At 40.9% G+C, this 23,214-nt stretch overlaps 1 protein-coding gene and 1 long non-coding RNA gene across 12 annotated transcripts in view; one reads left to right on the forward strand and one right to left on the reverse strand.

Moving 5' to 3' along the window:
* The window catches only part of LOC309691285 (LIM domain only protein 7-like), a 50,542-nt gene that overhangs the window by 25,800 nt on the left and 1,528 nt on the right, over positions 1-23,214 (reverse strand). For all 11 annotated transcript variants that reach the window (XM_082508911.1, XM_082508908.1, XM_082508906.1 and 8 more), the window contains exons 3-5: positions 16,251-16,321; positions 13,960-14,029; positions 8,032-8,138 (exon numbers count right to left, since the gene is read on the reverse strand). In XM_082508911.1, coding sequence (XP_082365037.1) covers positions 8,032-8,138; positions 13,960-14,029; positions 16,251-16,321 — 248 coding nt within the window. The remainder of the gene's footprint in view (positions 1-8,031; positions 8,139-13,959; positions 14,030-16,250; positions 16,322-23,214) is intronic.
* On the forward strand, positions 861-2,126 carry LOC309691291. Its single transcript, XR_014271941.1, has 2 exons — positions 861-1,279; positions 1,869-2,126. It is a non-coding gene; the product is annotated as an uncharacterized lncRNA (long non-coding RNA).

Here is a 23,214-nt window from a genome sequence, read left to right on the forward strand (position 1 = left end):
AGAACTTGGGTTACAGCGAGACTTTTTCCATGCATGCCATGCATGCAATGTAACCAATAAACCTGCCAAGACAATGATGATGCTGTACATCAGTACCTAAAACCAGAAATGTTTAGGCTTCTATGGGTTTGCTGGGTTCAGATAAAGGAAACAAAGCAAGGACGGATATTTGAATCCATATTTTTCAGGCTAAAGGACAGAAAGGAACAACTGAATTGCTCAGTAGAGAAATAAGCGCTAAAAATAAACATGTAAATGCTGTTCTGAAGTACACTGCAGAGTACAGAGATACTGAGAGAAAATACTGTACTTTTTATTATTGTACTCTGAATGTATTTAATATATTTGGTTATTCTTAAGATTTTACATTGAAAACATTTTTTTTTTACAACAAAAGCACCATGTAGGACTTAAACAGGTAGTTTCCAAACAAGCCAATGTCAGATGTTGCATATTCATCTGAGTGACCTCCCCCTTTTCATGGAATCAGATATATTGAATGAACTGTTCAAGAGTACATACCCAGTAACTTATGAAATTACTAAAAAAAAAAAAAACCCACTTTCTGTCAAGTTCATCATCATAAACTTTCAATTTCTTCCTCTGAAAGAGACCCATGAACTATAGTACCACACTGCATGTGGAAGAAGTAGCTCCGCTTGTGCTCTACAAACACCTTTTTATTTAACGGCTATTTAATTCCATTCAATTCAGTTTTACTTATATAGCACCAATTCTCATCAATAGTCGCCTTTATATTGTAAGGTAAAGACTCATATGCCTTACATGCATATGAGCAAGACTAGGAGGAGAAAGCTTCCTGAAGTCACAAGCTGGTATACTCCTCACACTCCCTAGTTTATGTCAGGAATGGCATATGGTGTAAAACTCTGTATTTATTATGATAAACAGTATGTTGCTGACAATGCTTCTGTACACAGCAAATTCAAAAGTGTTAAATTTTTTGGTGTTAATAGTCTCCTTGCAAAAGTAGAGTTAATTTTACTCTAAGCAGAGTCACATTCTTTTAATGTAACTCTGAGGTGTAAAATGATAGTAGTTAAAATCGAGTGTTAAAAATGAGTGTTTCTATTTCAAATCTGGAGGTGTTACAATGGAAACATTAACTCTTGACCTCTTAACTCTGAACTCCTAGAGGGGCTATGACACCAACAGAGTAAATTCACAGACTCCGCCCCCAGCACGGCTCCAATCGAAGCTGAAGTGAAGCCGTTTCAGAACATTTTGCTCTACATATTTGAGTTGTTTGCCATGCTTGGTAAGTCATTTTTTTCAAAGATTGTTTCAATTGTTATTAGCTTTTACTTCTGTGGCTCTTTGGAGTTGAGACAAAGCTGTGTGAAAGGCATTAGCCATGTTGCTCGCTGATAGCATAATATTCTGTTTTAGCTAGCTGAAAGGTATTGTTTGCAGGCAAATACCACAGCCTTGAAAAAAAGCTTGCATGTGAATTTTCAGTCAAACTTTTGGTCAAATACACCTAAAACAATGTCTAGAATGTGAAATGTTGGTATAATGGTGCTGCTTGAAGCCTGAAAACGATCGCCCATAAAAAAAAAAACAAAAAAACGAGCAAACAGCAGTAGCAGACGTCCTGACTGGATTCTACGTTAGCATAGATCCCTCCAGAGTTTTGTGCACACGGTTTAGGTAAAAATGAAAAAAGTTGAGGTTTTACATTTAGTTCAGTATTAGCTGTTGCCTGTGTCCTTGTCTTTTGGGAAAATACTTTACACAAGTAATGGCTCAAAGAGGATTCCTTTTTTTTTTTACTGTGCTGCAATTGTTTACTGGCTTATTTGTGCCGTTAATTAGTGTCAACTAATTTTTATTCAATCTCCACACAGGATATGCTTGTGAAGATGGAATATGGGGGAGAGCAGAAGTGCGCTGAAGTTCCACAAAGGGATGAATGAAGGACATGCATATTGTATTGAAGAAATAAGTGATGAGAATGCTGTTATTTGCATTTACCAGCTCACCTATGTCAGACCTTTTGATAAACAAAATTCTAATGAAAGTGAGAACATGTATACTGTTACATCTTTCAGAAAATGTTTTGAAATTGTGGTGCACAGTTCAGAATAAATGTTTTTCAAAAACCATTGCATCTTTTTAGTAAATGTTTATTTCCAAAAGAAATTTCTAGAAGTTCAGAACAGTAAAATTCCCGCTTTTTAGAATGAATTAGAAGATAACTCTTACGTAGTTAAACTAAAATACTCTTTGAGAGTTAATATATAAACTCTTAACACCAAGTGTTAAATTATCAACTCCAGACAGATTTGGTGTTTAACACTAAATCAGAGTTAACGTACCAACTCTCCAAAAAGAGTTAAATTAACACTCTCTGGTGTGGACCCATATAGACACTTTAATAGTGTTGAAATCAAATCCGACAGTGTTAATTTGGACATGCTGGATTTGCTGTGTACTTCTGCTCGAGTATTTTTCCACTGCCGCCGGTACTTTTACCTATCTAAAGGTTCTAACACTTCTTTCACCACAAACAGCTGGATGGGAAGCTGATCAACTTTCCCACTAGCAAGCGTCATCTCACACCAGGGGTTTCCAAAATGCTGATTTGCCAACACTGCAAACTGAAATGGACATTTACCAGTTTGGAACACTGAGAAATATTTATGGCCCCAGTAAAAGAGATGGATAAAAAAAATGCCCTTGTGTGGCTTGGAACATGGGCACAAAGTCTAAGATTATAGCAGCGGCAGCCAGGTCCAAAAAAGTGGGCGTTGTATACCAAAACTACCAGCATTTCTCGTAATGCCCATTTATACACGAGCAGAGAAGATAAAATGGGGCTATTTCTAGTTCTCTGGAACCTCGGGACTTTGCTGTAGCTTGTTAGAATCAGCTGAGTACTCATATGATTGAGCACGGACACTGCTGGAGTCTGATGCACACCAGTTCTAAACAGAAAGTACAAGCTAGGAAAAAGATACTCTAAAGTAGTATAATCAGTTTATTGTGATTTATTAGGTTTCAAGGGGGGAAAAAAACAAACATTTGTGTTTTATGCTTCTTTTTTTATATGTATCGTGGCTGCTAAAATATATGCAAGTGTCTTCTTGTGTGTCAAAAGAGGTAAAAAGAGGTTATTCAGGAAGTCATATAGGATTGGTTTATGGTCCTATGAAAAACTATACATGCTATACAGTGAGCAAACAAAGCTCTGACAGGAAACCATCAAGCTTGACAAAATTATAAGACAGTCTTATCATTCACAAGTGTTATTTGCTACATGTTTACACAGACTTTTGCACCACCACACTTTTGGCCAAGGCAAAGAACACGTAACGACCAATCCCTCATCACTTCAGACGGCGTTCTTTAAACTTGCGCCGCACACAAGTACCCAAGACAACACGTAGGCAAGTCAGCAACGTCTACTACACAGCCATTGGAAAGATAAACACAAGCCTCTACCTCTACAACCAAATCAAAATTAGTTTTTCCCCAACAAGATGTTTTTATTTACATGGCACAGTTTCAGCTATTACTATCAGCTACTTTAATTTGACCTAAAGGAGTCGAATAGTAAATGCTGCCAAAATTGAGAAAAAGGAGACAAAAGGGCAGAAAGAAGTCAGATAAACTGAAGAAACACAAATATTCAAATGTTACACAAATAACTTTCTAAGAGAGAGCAAAGGAAATTATCTAATTCAATCACTTCCCTGTGTTGTAACAGAGGCAGAACGATAGACTAAGTAGATAATAATAAAATCTACAGATAAATGTATTCCAACCTGTATCTGTCTCTAGTATCAGTCTGTTTACAGCCAATAACGACATCAAACCAGCTCGACCTCTCAAACCAAACACCAAAACTAAATTAGTGGGTGTGAAAGCGCAATCAGAGAGCATACCTCTGCAATGAAGATTACTTGCTCAGCCGCAATCCATAAATCCACATGTAACAGCATTCATCTATGTTCTTTGAGATTTAAATACAGACCCAGACAATCCCCAGCAGTACCCCCCCAAAAAAGAAAAAAAGACAGACACAAGGAGAGTTAAAATAGAGGAATCAGCTGTGGGTGAAACAGTGTCAGACATCATTGTGTCGTACTTATCAGGCACACTGCAGCCTTTGTGAGCGAGGAAACAGGGTGAGGCTGGTATTTCTCTCTCCAAGTTAACTACAGGGCACAAATATAACCCTTGTGTTGCCCTTTTACAGCCAGGGCTGTGTCAGTGGTGTAGAAACTTTATTGGCCTCTCAGCATCATCGCTCGTTTGGTTTCCCAATCTGCCCACGGTTCACGCAACGCTGTGACAAACAGTGATGGCATTGCCATATATTATACTATGGAACCAGAAGGTGCCGTTCCAGCTCGCTGAACCACACCCGAAACAACAACACACCGGGCACTGCGTCTGACTCCTTTGCCCCGAGTTCCAAACATTCAGATTTTCACAGTGAGCTTCAAAGTACTACCACAGTACACACAGAATGGGGTACAATACACACTGGTGGTGAAGAAATTCTGATAACAAGCTATGTAATCTGTACACATTTCTCTGGGAAACAACACTTTCCTTCAAATATGTGGTTTCTTATGCCATTGCATAAGAAAATACACACAGAGGTCACAATGCTTATTGATTATTTAGAAGAAGCTATTAACATTCCTCAGAGGACAATGCACCTGTCAATCTTGTGCAGTTGTTTTCTCTCTTTTTTTGGGTTGCAGAGCAGTCAATAATTTGCTTAATCAAACAGTGGAAAACAAATGAGACTTTGGACCCCTCTCTGTGGGGGACTTGTTCTGTCAGTTACTGGAAGTCACAGAGCAAAGCGATCACAACAGCGAGAGCAATTTGCAAATTCCACTATAAACGTTGTGCATTCAGAAAGCACTTAAATACATGTAGGCTAGCAAAGGCATCATCATAAAACTATGGTTTATGGACGGGCTGAAACTCATTGAACAATCTCTAAATCCTTAGGGCCTTATAAAACGGATTTAAATAAATTTTCATTTTAAGTTCAATTTAAACAAAAATCAACAAACAACTTTTTTCTTATTTTAAAAAATCCTAACTTTTGAGTGAAAAAAAAACCCCCTCTAAGCCAAGCTTATATATTTGAAGCAAGTTATTTTCTGCTGGTTATGTTTGGGACATGTACACAACCGCGTCGTAGCAATGCTGCTGAATTTCTATATCGGATCTAATAGTCCACAGGATGTAGCTAATTTTGAATAGTGCGCTTTTGGAGGGAATGATTAATCCTCAGCCTCATCCTGTGGACAGTTGATAGCTGGTCATAAATAGATGTGAATCACAGTTTGCGATCATGAATCAGATTCAGTCTGGTACTACGTGCTTAAGAAACAGTAACTTGGCTTCGGTTTAACACGTGGACGATACGAGGCAGGACACTGTCCCCTCTTATCTTTCAGTATCTGTATCACAACAGTTTGTGATGCCTATTAACACTTTTTGACATTGTGTTTGTGACTGATAAAAGTCATTATCATAAAAAAGGTTTCATAACACAATGCAATACAGCACTGAACGTGCTAGAACCAGTACTACAATTGCAAAGCTCAAAGGTCAGGCCAAACATCCAATACGCTTTTATGGTGATCGTAATGCGGGCGGGCACGAATTAAATAAAGCCTTCCTTGTGTGCGGCGTCATGCAAACTGTCACTGTGCCTTGTTAATAACTGTATTTTAAGCACCTTACATCTATTTGTCAAACTGGATGCCGAGGACATTTCAGCCTAGACGACTGATCAGCAAAAACACGTTGCAGAGAATTTCTTGGTCTGCTAACAAATAGAAAACTCGATTTGTCATTTCAGTTTCGTTTTATATATCAGTCAGTTCATTCTGCTTCATCTTTCTGCTGCAAAACATTTCAGGTAACTAATGCAAAATGGGAAAGTTTAAACCTAAATGGCAAAAAAATTTAAAAATAAACGTCCGGTTTATCTGCAAGTGAAAGCAACACAGAGCAACCAAGAGACAGAATAACAACCTAATTGCTGCTGAACAGCAAAAAACAGTGAAGCTGAGCGAAGCACCTGTCAGACTGGGTTTAAGGGAGTGGAGGTTGGACAAACACCAGGGGTAAAGACAGCTGATAGAGACAACTTTCTCTCCCTCGCTCTGTGTGTGTGTGTGAGCTCTCAGTGCCTCATTTGCTTAGCCTCTGATAAGCACCAGCACCATAAAACCATTGGCTGCTTGTATGCAGCCTTGTTTGGGAAGATATCCTCATGTTACTCCTGGTGCGCGCTCTCTCTCTTTGTAAGTCAGAAATGCTGCAAGCGAAATTTTTACCCAGCAGGCCAAATTTTATTCCTTCTTGCATAAAAAGAATTCTGGGCATAATTAAAACCTGCTGAATTTAAGAGCAGGAATGACTCGTGCACTCAAAAATGTGTAACTGAATATATACAAACACAAACACACGCAGGTGTACTATGAAGACCACAAGCAAGGGGAGGCTGCAAACTATAAAAAGCTCCTTTACTGGTGTCCTGATACCATTCCAATCAGTCCTGCTTCTCAAAGTGACCCCAGATGCTAAAAATAGGATAGCGAGAACAGTCTTACAAAACCCCAGCACGCAGATGGACAAGGCGGCAAAGAGCTGAGCTCAAGTATACTCTAAGAAGTATACTTTTTATTATATGTCTGCGTGACAGAGTCAGCTGCTAATATGCTAGAGTGACTTTTAGTCAGCTATCACTGCATGAGTATCGTTTCTCCAGCTTGTTACTGTCGCACGAAATTTACCACTAGCATCATGGGAAAAGTTATGTAATGAAGGAAGTGACTGAGAGCATGGTGTAAGACGTATCACAGAATTATCTTTATGAGAGTGACAGGCAAAGATATCTTAAGGCAGCTTGTTCTCTGGTGTAGAGGTGAGGGTGTGTCTTCATAAAAGGTAGGCAGATTTGTTTGTTTAAAGCCCATATACCACTTTACAGTACACCTGTCTGCATGTATGCCTTTTTGATTTACGTGGTTTCGACAATAGCTGTCAGCGGTGGCGAAAAACCGCTTAGGTGAATTATGGGAAAAATGCAACATCTCGAAGGAACACCCCAAATTAAGGGCTACTTTGTGTTTACATTAAGTGAAACACAAAGAGGTGAAGCCCCTCTGAATATACATGCTGCATTTTTACACCTTCACCATGGATTATTTTGTCACCCAAAGTGATGTATTTGCTAATAAGGGCTTATCTGCATCAAGCTTAACGACCTGCAGGTATTGCTGTTAAAGCACTTTTTTTAAATGCTTGCGCAGCACAGAGAGGGTGCCACAGAGGATGGACAGTACGCCGAGCCCTGCTTCGCTTCCCCCTGAAGGCACACCTGTGCGAAAGATGAACAGGTTGTTCAACATACCGCGCGCTTCTCTGGCGGGGCATTCAACTGACACAAAAGCAACTGTGTGAAAAAACTAATAAACACAGCAGCAGGGTACTGATAATGAGCGAGGCTTCTCTTTAATTAACAATCGCAACGACGAGTCTTTAAAATCTATACCCTGCACCAGTAAGTGCTCAGTTACTGTCACGACTAGGATTTTGCAACCGGAATCATGACATTTGTATTGAATGGAAATTAATTTGACCTGATACTTTACAATCAGATTACACATTCTTACTACTGTGTTTTTTTTTTTATCAACAGTTGGATCTCCCACACTTTAAAGAAACTCATGTACCTCGGCAGGTGTATAACAGCAGGAGAAAATATGTACTGAAAATAGAGTTGACCTTTTTTTAACAGCAGCTTGAATCGTGGCTCACATGAGAACCCATGTCCCTTACAGTATCTGTGAAAGCTACAATGAATCATTCAGCCTCTCTGTGGGAGATTAAGTTGATTCAATCAAGGAAGAAGCAAAAACACGAGTGGGTCTCGGCTTTTGTCTCTTGCATGATTGCATCACAGGTCTGTGAATGATGAGTACAGGCATCAAAGTGTTTGTGCCAATGCTCTGAAAGCTTAAAACTTACTTGACTGTGACTCTTGAGGACAAGTCTTGAAGATCTCCGGGGTGAAAGAGCTGCGCTTCCTTTAGTCCAAGCTTCCCGCAGGCCTTGAGGAAGACGTTAAGGTTGTCCTGGGTAAAGAACAAAGCAGGGATGAGGTCTGTCCACCTTTAGAGGCAAAGAATAATCACTCAGGAATTCAGTGGCAGGGACACAACCTACAAGTGATTGCTTCCAAAGTTCATGTCACAGAGCAGAAGTGGATTGGGAGGAGCATGTGCGTAGCAAATAAGAAGTGACCCATGGCAGGACACAAACACACATGCAGTGGGTGGGGGGAGGAGGCAGCCTGACAAGAGCTGAGTGACAGCAGCAGAGCCACCTGTGGGTTGCGTTAGGGTAGGGAAAACAGCCAAACCAGGAAGAATGACATCAGAGGTTTGCACAAGTCCCACCCAGCCAGGAGCTGGAGAGCAAAAGTGACGCACGCGGCAGCACGCTGCCTGTTGCACTCTTTTCTCACACCCTGAAACTGTCCCCTCCCCTCTGTGCCAAGCCCTTTATTCGAGAATACCTGTGGAATCTGTGGGGTGGTGGTGTATTTTTGAGACATTAGGTTGCTATGAAACCTTAAGTCGGGTGACAGAAACGGATAAATATTTCCCTGAAGCGATTCTTCAGAGGACATGGGAGTGGAAGGACTGCTTTTTTTTTTTTGTTTCCCCCGTACATTGTGTCAATCACTTTACGGTTTGCGTGTACGTACACGATTTGGACAGGTGTGTGGGCATGATGCAGGAAAGCAAAAATACATTTTGCTCCAAACATATACACACAACTCAGACATTTCAAGCAAATCAACCACACAAGCACCATTCTTTTCCGGTCTCGTGACTTTTCCAGTTGTAATCCCAACTGTCCTGTTTGTAAGGCTGCACTTCCCATTGGGACAGCACTGCTTATGAGGGCTTTCATGTAATCATACATGGTTTCAACATGGGCTGAAATAATTAAGGGGTAGCTAGTTCTATATTTAAATGGCAAACATGCTTATTAGCAAATGGAGGAAGAGAGTTCGCCTCCCAGTGGATGTGAGCTAACAGTTTTGCCTGTCCCTCTGCAGTACTTTGATGGGCTTTATAGGCTACAACCATTACAAGTCATACATCAGCACTTCACCTACTGTATGCAAGAGGTACAGAATAGCACAATCTCCCAGACTGAGATATCGTGACGAATACGACTGAGTAACTCAGGAGATAACACTGATTCTGGCTGCTTAAAGGGACAGATAGGGCCTTTGGTGCTTTTTATCTTCCATCTACATTGATTAAGTGTGAGTTGATCACTACTTGAGATTTAAGCTATTGTGATGTCGTCTTTCTGTTGAATATAATGCAATCAGATGGCGCTTGCCTTGGACCACTCATAGGGCCAAAAACTATTTTTTGAAAACTCTGCAGCAATGTCTGTTTTCAAGAAGAAAAAAAATGCACAGGCCTTGTTGAATGTCATGTCATTTTGTGTTACTGATTGGTACAACATGTACCTTTCAGAAAAAACAAAGCATACTTTTAGCTGCTTTAATTTGCCTCACTAGGGTGAGGCAAACAACAAGACAGCTTTCAAGTACAGGCACTCTGAATGTTAGATTGGAATTTTAAAAACTTGCATTACAAATTATGTTTAAAGACGAGACAATAAATATGGTTTAAAGGAAGTGTAACACAGCCCAGATCATGTTTTCAACAGTGAAGTGAGGAATTGTTAATATTTTATTTGTTTCCCAGGAAAATGTCTAATTCGGTTAAAGTTTGAGAAGTATCATGGTGTTTTTTCAAATGCAGCAAATATCTGCAGTGGCATGAATTATGAAACACAGCTTTATTCATCATACAACCTGGTAACCCATCAGCCCATCCAAAGCCTCCTAAAAAGTGACTGGACAATAAAACTAAGCCTACGAACAGACTACAGATGGAAACCAGAATATTTGTGCAAACAACAATTTTGTTGCATATATGAACATATTCATATGTAAAATCTCTTTAGAGAAATTATTCAGCGATAACTGAGTCTGTTAGCATGATCCCTTTACTTAGCCTTAATTAACTAAAGTGGCATCCAAAACTAACTATAGAAGGAACTGAGTTTGTAATCTGTGTCCATTATCTAAATAGTGACTATATTTGTTATAATAAGTTAACTGGTAATGTTATTCAGTACTTTATATGCTAAACTGTTAACGTGCAGATCTCATAACATATATCCCACTCAATCCCAGAAAATGGGATTAAGGCAAATAAAATTCTAGTTCTATATCTTTTGGTATGTTAATTAACTACAAAGAGCATTATGAACAAACTAAAAGCCCCCGCCCCCCCAATAGATCAGTCCCAGAACATGCAGAGATAATGATGTTGAAGGAATTTTATGCTGACTTGTGCCTGCATATAATCCTGCTAAATATGCTGTACCCATCCAGCAGCCTCTAATCCTCTCATGCAAACTCGAGGATCCTGATTTAAGCACTTCGCTCCAAGAAACGGAAAGCTTCTTCATCCCTTCTGGTCGCATTATGGCCACGCCATTTCTTTCACTGCTCTCTTTGTCTACAATAATTCCCCTCAACTGACCCCTTCCAGTGCTTTAAAGAACAAGGAAAGTTATGATTAAAATATCAGGCTACACAGTTTCAAAACCTGTGACAATAAACCAAGAGGAGATTGAATACTTGAAATACCGTCTCTCCTCAAACGGGCTCAATAAAGGGCCCACACGTCTCAAAAGTCGGATCCAGTCATAACATGCACGCATACAACGCAAACACAGTAACAAAACATGGTCAAATACCGTTCATTGCACAGACAATTACACATTTAGATGAGTAAAGACACCCTAAAGGCCACTGAAACTGTTTATCCTCTCCATCCTCTCCCAACTACCTCAACTCACCAAGGAGTTGGTGTGTGCTGGAGCAGCCACTGACATGCCAATTACGGTGTATTTATGGTCTGCACTTTAGTGGGCAGATGGAGTCATCCTTAACTCCCTCCCTCTGGCTTTGCCCCAGTGGGCCTCAGATCCAGGCCCACATTCGTGCAGTTCGCTGCCCAACCACACAACTGCCGCCTTCCTGCTAAGCACTGGTAAAAGCAGAACCAGGCTTGAACCGGGCTTCCATGGCCCAAACCCACATCTCACTCAGCAACAGTCAGAGGAGTTTGCTGACATGAGAAACATTCCCCTGGACACAAGTGAAAGCAAAGAATAGGCCAGAGACTGGAGCCAATGTTGCTAAATATTCTGCAAAACTGGAGATTTACGGTTTTTCTCTCTCTCCTTCGTTCCTTCTTTGGTCTTTTTTGCTCTGCCCAAACTTGAGGCTGGTATTGATTTAGAGTACTGACAATCCCACAGATAGCAAATCTCAAACCCCACTTATAAGTCTAAAAGTTGAAAATACTCATATTTGAGTGGTAATGAGGCACGTTTGCAAGGAACAAAATGATTCAAATCATGCTGTATCTACTCTGCAAAATGAAAAAAGAAACAAAAGAAAAATAGTGTTACTCTTGCTCTTTGTCCACTGCTTCTGGCTTTTCTTCCAGATCTATATTTCTAAGTTGTGTAACAGAAGATGAATGGGCAAACACAGAAATGTTCAGAAAATAGCAAACTTCCAACTAAAAAACCACCTCCCTCCACCACCACCAACAACAACAACACCACCAAAGACCACACTTATTGCTATTAAAAGAGACGCGAGATAGGGGGAAAAAGTGAGAGTACTTGGAGAGGAAATATATTCTCGCATCAGTGAGACTGAGTAATGTTCGTCTGGAGAACTTTCCACTTTTCTCCATGTGGTTGGCAGTCACTGATAGCCTCGAGCCAACCAGAAGCCTTCACATTTGCGAGAGAATTTATGATCAGGTGGTTTCAGGTTTATGTCCAGGTCTCGGAAATACCACACAAATGCTTCAGATGGAGGAGAAACTTATTACCTCAGCAGGTGCCCGGCCAGCTCTGTCAGTAGTAGTCCAAAACAAACTGGCAGGAAATTTGATTTACGTCAAAATGCCTATATGATGGCGCATGTTTGTTGTTTACAGACTGCTTATTTCACTGCTAACTTGTCACTGTCTTGTCAGCAGAGCCCATAGACACACATGAACTCCCTCTGCTTCAGCTAGGGTTGGGATTCTCTATAATTCCACTAGACAGCTGGTCCCAATTACTCCCACAACAGAGAGATGCTGAGGGATGGGTTTAAGGTAGGTTTTTAAACCTACCCTAGAAGTTGTTTGCAGACGCTCCCAAAACATCCATGTTAGCTAAACCAGCCAGGCCCAAAAGATCTCAGCTGAAATGTGACAACAGTACCAGGCCGACTGATTCAAAAACAGGTATTTAGCATAGACTGTACCAAAGATTGGTATAACCAAAGACACAAGCCACTGGCTTACTGTTTTTGTCTTTGAAAATGGACCTGGGCCCTGTACTACAAAGCAAGTTAAACAAACCCAGGATATCTTTCCATGATCTGGCCTCACTTACCGTAAGATCAGCAATGAAGCTAAGTGATCACACTTCTTTCCGAGCTTTCTTCCAGGAATGGTGATGTCATTTTGGTCAGTAGGTGGAGATTTTATACCTGCTGATCTCTGATCTCGAACATAACCTGCTGCAGAGCAGGTAAGGCCCGAAGGATAACTTGCGATGTTGGTGCACCCCGGTAAGAGGTCAGTCATCTTCATTCTACTAACAATCTATTTCAGGGGTGTCAAACTCAAATACACAGTGGGCCAAAATTCAAAACTGGAACAAAGTCGCGGGCTAACATTAATATTTATTGAAATATATTTATTCCTCCAGATATAAGAATGAATCTTTTCTTATGGACTAAAACACGTTTTGCTGAAAAACTGAATATGGAACAAGCAAAGCTTAATACTAAATAATATATATATTAGCTGTATAATACCAGTAGGCCCGCTCTAATAGTAATAGTAATTCGCGGGCCAAATGTAATTAGGCTGCGGGCCAAATCTGGCCCGCGGGCCAGAGTTTGACACCTATGATCTATTTTGAACCTTGAAATCACCTGGATAAGCCCAAATCCTACTTTATAGTGCAGGTATATCTGGACAAAACGCCAATACTTAATGCTAATGTCAATTTGGTTTTTAAGGGACGTCCATATTTCTCCTTAATACTAAATTTGATGCAAAGATTGAATTTACATCTTAATGCAACTGAAACAGATGAGTTTTCTAAAAATGTATCCTCTGTCGTGTCGTCACGAGGGACGAAATTAGCCATAGAGACAACAGATGTTTTTGCACCACTCTAAAGACATGTTTATTTCTGTTGCAACTTTAAACTTGAGGGTTTGTGGGGATTGACTGACTCTTGGAGCCAGCGTCACATGGCCGTTAAAGGAGCTTCTTGAACTTCAGCGTTCAGTTTTTCTGCTCTGCAGGTTGCCGCTTGGTTTTAAACCCCAAATCTGGCCCCGTCTAACATTCTATCACTCAATCAAAACTGTAATCATCATGCCAACACAAAGACCTTTTGTCTGTAATGGTTTTGATTGAACACAGCCTTCAGCACGGCCGTCCCCGTATTTATGATGCAACCAAATGAACCGGCGGCATTTCAACCAGCTTCACGTTCATTGAACTTAATAGCGTGGAAGGATACGTGGAGCGACAAGTCACTGAGCAAAAACTCTGCTGCTGCCTGCTACACCTCACACTGCTCCACCCAATCTAAGACACCCACTACTATTTCTACAATAGAAATTATCCCCCCCCAAAAAATGCAATAACGAGAGACAAAACTATGATCAAAATAAAGATGAGCTCTTATTGTATTTAAAGGATATGTCTGAGTACAGCTTTTAAATACAATAAGATTGAGACTAAACAATAAGGGGGAAAAACTTACCAGTCCAGCAATAGGAGTAGGCAGTCTGTTAACCCTCTTGACAACACCAGGCTTGATCTTGTTAATCAGTCTGTGAGCAAAAGAGAGGGAGAGGACGAGGGGAAGGGAGACGGTGAGTGAAAGGAGTTGGTTATTGGCTAGCCTGCTTTAAGTGCGAGGGAACGAATAAAATGTGTTGCAAAGTCTTAGTGTTGTGTGTTTACGACTTTGTTTAATGGTAGCCACCTGGCTTCAGTTTAGCAAATCGCCACTGCTGCAACCGTGATGTAAACACACCAGGCACACTGCTCCTAAAATATACCCTCCAACACTGAAACAACCCCAAACAAACCTTGAATCAGCCTCAGAAAACAGTAAGTAAGATAGATGGTGGATTTCTGGTGTTAACCAAACACCCAAGGCAGAAAAAAAAACAAACAGCTTGACCAACTGGACTAAAGGCTTCATAAGATGACCATAGTTTATTGTGCCTCAGAGATCTGGTCGGAAAAAAAAGAACTACCACACAGTAAAATTATTCTGTTAGAGGTATTTACAAGTCATGCTTCCCGTTTAAAAAGTCTTCCTTTCACGGTTTAAATTATAGAATATTTTGCAATCAAATATACTCAAAGTACAAGGACTGCAGACTGCAACTAAATCCTATATTCATTACTACTTAATATAAAGATCATATGCTTTATATACCAGGGAGCTACATTAACATGACTGACAGGTCAACTGAGGAATACTGAGCATCTAGCTTAAATTCAGTTTTCAGCTAGAAAACCTTGCAATTTATATGGATGTTACTTTGACAGGTGCACTCCTCAAAGGAAGTGGTCTCCCCCAGCTCTGTTATAACCATGCTGCACAAACTGCTGAGAACCTCTACCAAGAGCAAAGGGTGTTTACCAGATCTCCAAACTTCCAAGCTGACTGTTCATTCGAATTATTAGCAAACATCCCAGTGCCAGAGAGTAAGAGACACCCACAGATGATCCATGTGGGGGTAAGCATGAAACTATGCAATACTGTGCAGTTGGTTTTATTATTCTGCATGACTGATTAATAAAAATCCCTATAAAATGTAATCCAAAGCAATAAAAAGGTGTGACTACAACCCCCACTGCTTGATTAAAGAAAAATAACACATTAAAAGCTCAACATGAGGCAAAATAATTTGTTTACTCTGCGGGCTGGGAGCGGATGGACTGGTATAAGGCTTAGCATGGGCTCACAATAGATGTAAAGAAAGAATGCAAAGGGCCATTTGGGTTCACATTACTCATTTAGCATGAAACAATGGAACGTTACGAGATAACACACACTTTAAGTGAAGTAGGATATAAACATGTCTGCGATCCACGCAAAACATTCTTTTCCAAGCGAGAAACTCCGATAACCAAAACACAATGGGAAGGGAGGCAGCGTTGCTAGGTGAAAGCGATTTTAATCTGTCTTCCTCTTCCTTGTGTTGAGAAAACACAGACAGCCCGTGAGTGAGAGTGTCCGTGTAGTTCTCTGACATCAGGCAAACAGACGAGTCAGGATCAAATCAGCAGAATGAATGGCTTCTTCTCTGAACCAATGCCAATAGAGTGTGGAAGATTCTGCATGGCCTGCTGGTAATTACGGCTTCCTGCTGATCCGAGCAAATCACATCAGTGATGTGCCCATTTAGCAGTGCTGCCCACAAGCAGACACATGAAGGGACATGAGGCTAGCCCTCACACACAGAGCCCTAATCTGAGAAAAAGCCACAAACCCACAACTCTAAGAAGAGCAGTTAGTGAATGAACACACAAGCCAGTCCCGGACAGATAAATTTGTTCCTCCAACTCATCAAAAATGTATGTACCCGTTGATGTACCCATGCTAATGAGAAAGCGGGGTGCCCTGATTCTCCAGTGCGGTTTCAGCTGGAGCTCTTTCCATTCACTACACAGCTTCTCACACAGCTCTCATTAAAGTAACGATGGCGCTCTGCCCGATCCACAGATCTGTAACATCTGTCAAACACACAACACAGCTCCTATTGAAATAGATCACATTTCATATTCTCAAACAGGACCACAGGGGAAAGAGCTGACAAAGAAAACATCAAATAACTACATAATAGAGTCACTATTGTGCTGTCTCAAAACACAGGCTCACTTCATGTGACTAACAAACAAACAGTGACCCAGCAGGGGGTCTGCCTGGGAAACATCAGTAACACTTACGTCGGTGCGCAGACCTGAAGGAGAGCGGAGGGATTCCTTATGAATGAGTGGCTTACGAGAGGTGCCTGGGAAAAGCAGAGTACTTACTCACACAGAAGAACGCCATTCTCCAGCGCAGATCGGAAGTCCTTGCTCCCAAATTTTTTCTTCGTTACTGCCTGGGGGGAAAAAAAAAGAGGAAAAAAAGTGATACAAAAAAAACAAAAAACAAAAAACATAACAGAGCAATCAGGGTTGGATGAGGAGAGGAGGCGGGAGGTGAGGGGGGGTGGGGTGTTATATGTGTGAAATAGGGTGGAGAGCCTGGAGAAGAAAGGTAGGATGTTGAGAACAGTAGCAGAGGAAGTCAGAGGTATTTCCTCTCGAGTTCCTACGCTGTCTCTGCGGGGAGAGAGCCGTGCACAGTTCTTCAGGTATTCCTCAGGAGCTCACAAGTACCTCATGTCTTCTCACTTTAATGCCAAAAGCTGCTGGTAAACCGGAGAGCTGTGCTAAAACTGTGCTGGAGTCAGACTGCCTGAACCACAAAGCTATGGCAGCATCTGGAGTACGGGAGGAACACAGCACTTTGTTATAGCCTCATGCCTTTCCCATGATCTAAAACCACCGCTGCAGGAACACCAAGAGCCATTACGCAGACAAACACACCGCACGCATGTCGTGCAGCCTTATGCATTTAAACTCATGCACATTTGCATCCTTGATTTTAAACATAACACTAATTATATTTTGTATCTGCTTGTTGTAGCTTTTCATTAATGCATTCTGAACTTCCAATAATAGCTTTTTTATGTTACTAACCAGTCTAAGTTTGTCAGACTAACACACCAGTCAGTACCTGTGATTGTATCCGGCTCCTGTATCCAGTTATCTTTGAAAGCAGAGCAGCTCTGCACAATCCTTTACAGTCAATATGTTATAACCCCAATTCCACATGGTTTATTTGCTGTGTAAAATGTAAATAAAAACAGAATGCAATGAATGCCATTTTAATAAAATCACATTTTATTCACAACAACATGTCAAATATTTTTAACGGAGATGTACCATTTTAAGAGAAATACTAACTCATTTTAAATTGAATGGCAGCAACATGTCTTAAAAAAAAGTTAGGACAGGGCCACGTTTACCACTATGTAGCATCCGCTTTTCTTTTATCAACAGTCTGTAAACATCTGGGAACCGAGGAAACCAGATGCTGAACTTTTGGGAGAGGAATGTTGTCCCATTATTGTCTGACACAGGATTCTAGCCGTTCAAGAGCCCTGGATCTTCCTGGATCTGGTGCTCTAAATGTTTTCAGTTGGTGAAACGTCTGCACTGTAGGCAGGCCAGTGCAGCACCTGGACTCTTCTACTATGAAGCCATACTGCTGTAATAGATGTAGTATGCAGTTTACCATTGTAAGGTTTCTGTTTCTATTTACTTTTTGCACAGCATCCCAACCTTTCTGGTATCAGGATTGTGGAATTTTTTTTTTTTTAATTTGCATGTACATCAAAACACATTAGACAATTATACATGTATTCATAGAACTTTTGCAATGTGGTAAGTGCACTGCAGGACAAGTAAAAACAACTGGACAAAAATATCCTCCTCTATTTTCCAAAGCAGAAAGGACTTTTTAAATTAAGTGTTTCTTTGCCAGTGGCCTAACGTTCCAACACATTGTGCTCAGTTTTTAAGCAATCCCTGAAGAGTTGAAACAAAAAGCAGTGCTATCCTCTCTGGCAGAGGTTATGACTACAATGGCAACCTCATAGTATTTTTTTTTTTTTTTACTGTGGGAGCATGCACACTGTAAAACACTTTTTTTAAGAGGTCTTGAGCAATAGTTTCCAGGCTTTCTAAAATAACCTGAGAAACACATCTGACCCTTCAGATGATCCATCTACTTTTCACTGAATCCTCATCAGAACTGGTTTCAATGGAAGGCCAAAGTTCAAGAAGCCAAATTGTAAAATAGAATTAAACCAAGTCTGTTTTTGCCTTATATACGGTATTTCCATGTATGTTTGGACGTGCTTTGATAAATTGCTACAGCTATTTACATTTTTCCAGCAAAATATAAAGAAACGGAGGCTGATTCAAGACCTTTGCACATTACTGTAACTTAAATCACCAAGAGGGAGGGTGAGCTGACACATTGAACTACAAGAATAATACTGGTGGGTGCAGCTGGCATGAGCCAAAACATAAATGCACGCACTCTCACAGAAAGCAAAAACACGTTGGACGAGTCTCGCTGACTGATTGATCAGATGTTCCTTGTTCCAAGCCTTTTGTCTGACTTCCTTTGTCCCACAGAAAGGAACAAAAGCTGGGACAATTACTACTATAGTTAAGTACAGGCAAACATTTTTAGGATGACAGGAGAAACAGAAACAATTATAGAGACTGGCTGGATGCCACTATTATTCCTTGCCAACAGATTGTGCTACACCCCAAAACACACCCTAGGTAAGCTGAGATGCCCAAAGCCTCAAATACCCATCATTCCAAAAGTATTAGACCATGGTGTAATAGATGAATAAAGATTAAGGTTCTCACACTAGTAGGAGGAAGCCATTCTGCATATGTGATTGTGCTGCTGTTTGGGAAATACATGTTTTGTTTACATAATACACTGAGATCTTGGCCTGCTCCTCTTTCATTGACCAAAATACAATCAGAACCAGACACTGAGAACACGAAACCAGCACACAGATATGCAAAGCTACAGACATGTAGACACAAACACAAAATCACACGGAGAGCAAACAACCCCTGCAGCAGACAGAGAGCAGTCAGCCAGCTGCTGCAGTTGGCATATGAAATCCTGACCCCTACTGTTCTATACACACAGCTGGGATTTGCATGCATGCAAACAAACACTACATGTGGGAACATTATCGGAAATATGATTCCATCTAATTTGGGTCTTTCCTAAAAGTGTCCCTTTATTTATTTTTCGTTAAACGTTCTTTTCAGAGTTCTATCGGCTAATCAACCAACAAAATGATTCCAATAATAACTTCAAGGCTAAAAATGGGAGCCGACCTGGAATTAACACAAAGCTGGAAGCATTGGCATAATTCTATCCTCTACAGTCATCATTAGAGGTGTTAACTGCACTTAGATCCAGTCCTGCTGTGCCCTCCCTCTCCTGTCCAACCTGCCATGTGGGATAAAAAACTCTAATCTGCACCAACATACTGCCGCTCTGATTTAACAGGGAGGTTTAAGCCGGAGCAGGCATTTCAAAAACAGCTTGCCTTCATGCGCACCCACCTTCACCTTCCAGCTTCCACCAAAATGTGACCAAAGTTTACTCTGGGCTGTGGAAGGGTCGTGTGAAATTCATTATTATTATTGGAGTGAACCATTATCTGTGGTAGAGGCCAAATATTCAGAGACTCTGCATCCATGACCGCAGTTATTGTTTATTCATGCAGGGCACTGAGGCAACTCTGTATTCAAGGTTTGTGCGGATGCAGCCCCTCTGGCCACTAATTGTTCCTGAAATTCTTTGTTTCTTCTGCAGCACATTGAGGTATGGGTCATCAGAGGGAAACTGGGACCATATCCAAATATTTCAAGGTTTGGACTCAAGGGAAAGACACTACTGTGGAAGCACTTAGTAATAACACAATCAGCATCCTGGAATAATAGGAGTACATCAACATGTAACTGCAAGGGAATGTTGTCTTGTTTGAGGGCTGGTCTCACATGAGTACGTCTGAAAGCATGCGGCCTCGTTTCTAATTGGTTTCTGTCAAAACAGTCAAAACCCCGAGTGAGGCTACAGCGAAGTGACTAATCATCAATTGCACAACACAGCTTTTGGTATGAAAAACAACACAGCAGCATAGGTCACGGGGAGGGGGGATTCATTCAAACTTGGCAACATTGAAAAAAAAAAATTTGTAGAAAAGGTAATGACCCTACATAACACTTACCGGTATATAAGGAAAAGTTTGCACACAAAAAGTCAAGGAAAATCTGTCGTAGCATGTTGTGTGGATTAGCTGGTATCAGATAGCATTTCATAACCTTCTTATTTTACTTATTTTATGTGGATGGCTGCAAAATGTCTCAAACCCCACATGGAATAAAAGCATATCTAATAATATTCCTTTCTGGATTTGTTAATTGTGAAATTCTTTCCAAATCAGTCTTTGTATGAAATAATTGAGGAAAGTATTTGAATAGATACTTCTTTTCCAAAAATGTGTCCTTTTTTATCCATTGCATTTATAATTGTAACATTTTGCAATATTATATTTAGCTGGCTAACAAAACCCACACCCCAATGACCTCAACTTGGACAACTTGCTCTACTATAAGAGAGATTTTTCAAACTTTTGCTGCACTTAACAAAAACATTTACAGAAAATAAACAGGTGATTAAAAGGTAAATAACAATCAAATCCCTCCTACACTCACCAGACACTGCTAGGTACACCTTGCTAATTCTTGGTTGAACCTCTTTGGCTTCAGAACTGCTGCAATGTGGTTGCAGGCCACAGTTGGTACTAAAGGCCCAAGGTGAGACAAGAACATAATAATGGATTGCATTTTTATATAGCGCTTTTCGAGACCCTCAATGCGCTTTACAATTCCACTATTCATTCACTCTCGCATTCACACACTGGTGGAGGCAAGCTACGGTTGTAGCCACAGCTGCCCTGGGGCAGACTGACAGAAGCGAGGCTGCCATATTGCGCCATCGGCCCCTCTGGCCATCACCAGTAGGCGGTAGGTGAAGTGTCTTGCCCAAGGACACAATGACTGAGACAGACAGAGCTTTGGATCGAACCGGCAACCTTCCGGTTACAAGATGAGCTTCCCAGTATACTAACACCATCACCAGCTTGAACTGTTGATATGAGGCAGGGTTATGTTTTCATATTGTTTACAACAAATTCTGATCCTCCAAACTAAATGCTGCTGAGGAAGATGAGAATCATCAGACCAGGCAACGGTTTTCCAGTCTTCACTTGTCTTCCAATTTTGGTGAGTCTGTGTAAACTGTAGCTTCAGCTTTCTGTTCTTCAATGAGAGAAGTGGCACCTGGTGTGATCTGCTGCTGTTGCAGCTCGTGTGTTTAAAGGCTCTATGTGTCGTGCACTTCTGCGTCGCCTGGTTGTAACAACTGGCTATTTGAGTTCCTGTTGGCTTCCTATCAGCTTGAAGCGGTCTTGCCATATCCTCCTGCCTCTTCCTGGATCCTTTCTTTCTTTTGGACCATTCTCTGTAACCCTAGAGATGGTTGTGCAGGAAGATCCCAGTTTATTATCATTTTCTAAAATATTCCAGCCCTTCTGGCACCAGCAACCATGCCACACTCAAAGTCACTTAAATCACCTTCCTCCCCCATTCTGATGCTTATCATATCTGCAAGAAAAACAATGCACTAAGTTGCTGCCATGTGGCTGATTAGAGGTTTGAACTAACAAGCAGTTGAACAGGTGTACCTAACAAAGTGGCCAGTGAGTGCATGTGGAAAATCTCCAGAAAAGTAGAATTAAGTTACATTGCTTACACATGTTACTATGGTAGATGGGACAAGAAACTATAAAGGGCTTAGTTTTGGTTCAGTATTACACAACTGTAACCAGATAAGTAACAAAACTTCACAATATCTGCAGTATTATGTTACCTTTGACCTTTTGCTTTGTTCCACTTTGTTTTTTTGAGAAACACAATGCAGCATTTTTTATACTAACCACACACACACACACAAACACACAGCATTGAGAGTTGAAATGTTATACAGAATAAAGAGTGCGATGTTAACATGAGCTTCACATGGACCAATAGCTACTGGGAAACCCCACCTAGAACTGTTCTGAGAGCAGGCTCTTTGAAAAATTCAGTCTTATTAATGACAACGTAAACAAAAGAGGTGGCGGAAAAGATGCTGCCATGTGTCTGACATCTTTGCTTGCTTCGGCACCGTTAGTGAAACACAGATCTAAGACTTAATGATTTTATTATATTACTAATTGCCAAGTTATTATTCATAGCGGATTGTTTATTGTCGGACCAGCCATATACATGATCTTCTGACCTGTAAATATAAACACAGCCACTTCTTCTCAATTGTCCCACCAATCACACTTGAAGCCTTTCTATTTAATTAAAGAGGACCTCCATTATTCCACTGGGCCCTGTGGTTGTAGGACGCATCGCCCTGCGCTGACAGCCTGCCAGCTTCGAGGGGGCTATGTTCACAGCCATGGAAGCTAATGCAGGAATGTGTCCATGTGACAGGCTCCAGACCATTTAGTCTAGTTTTTAACAACACCACCAACCTCGCCACGCACACATGCCTCTGTTTAAAGTGCTGTGAAGCCAAGCAGCTTGTTAATCATTCAGTGGCTGAATCCAAGAAGTGAGGGGGGGATCTCTTTGAAGAGAAACCTTTCCTCTCTGATGGTACTAAGTAGCTGATTGTTCTTGTATTGCAGAATAGTTCTTAGTCTTATTCTTTCAAAAATATTACCCCCATTGCCTTCACCCATTTGTTCAGCTTTCTGCTCACCCTCCCTAAAGTCCCTCCCTGCAGACCATCATGCCCCCACCTCACTCCATGAGCAAAGCCACTACAATGGGCCAGTGTGCAAGTGTGAGAGACACTGATGTCACATTGAAAGCATTCAGATTCACCCTCATGAAATAAGAACAATATTTGTTTAGTTAGGGCCATGCAGCAGTTTCATGCAGCCCTGCTGGGAAGAGAATTTGCAAGATGAGGACACATAATTTCACCCGCTTGTTATGAGAATAGGGAAAAAAAGCGCCAGTCTGGCGCGAGTTGGAGTGGAAACTTTAGAGAATATGACATTTTAGGAATGAAATGGAACAGCTGGAGTTTTTTTTCTGTTGGCAGCTATTTTAAAATTTGAAGGCTACCACAAGAGAGGGGGAAATTACTGTAAAACACTTTTTCAGCTTCAGAAAAGAACCCTCTTGTCAAAACCTCTATTGTATATTGCTCACTTTCAGAATTGGTCATAATCATAATATGCAGCACAAAATACGAATGCTTGGATTCATTGCTAACATG

This window comes from Aulonocara stuartgranti (assembly GCF_965226115.1).
Source record: "Aulonocara stuartgranti genome assembly, chromosome: 16".
NCBI lineage: Eukaryota > Metazoa > Chordata > Actinopteri > Cichliformes > Cichlidae > Aulonocara > Aulonocara stuartgranti.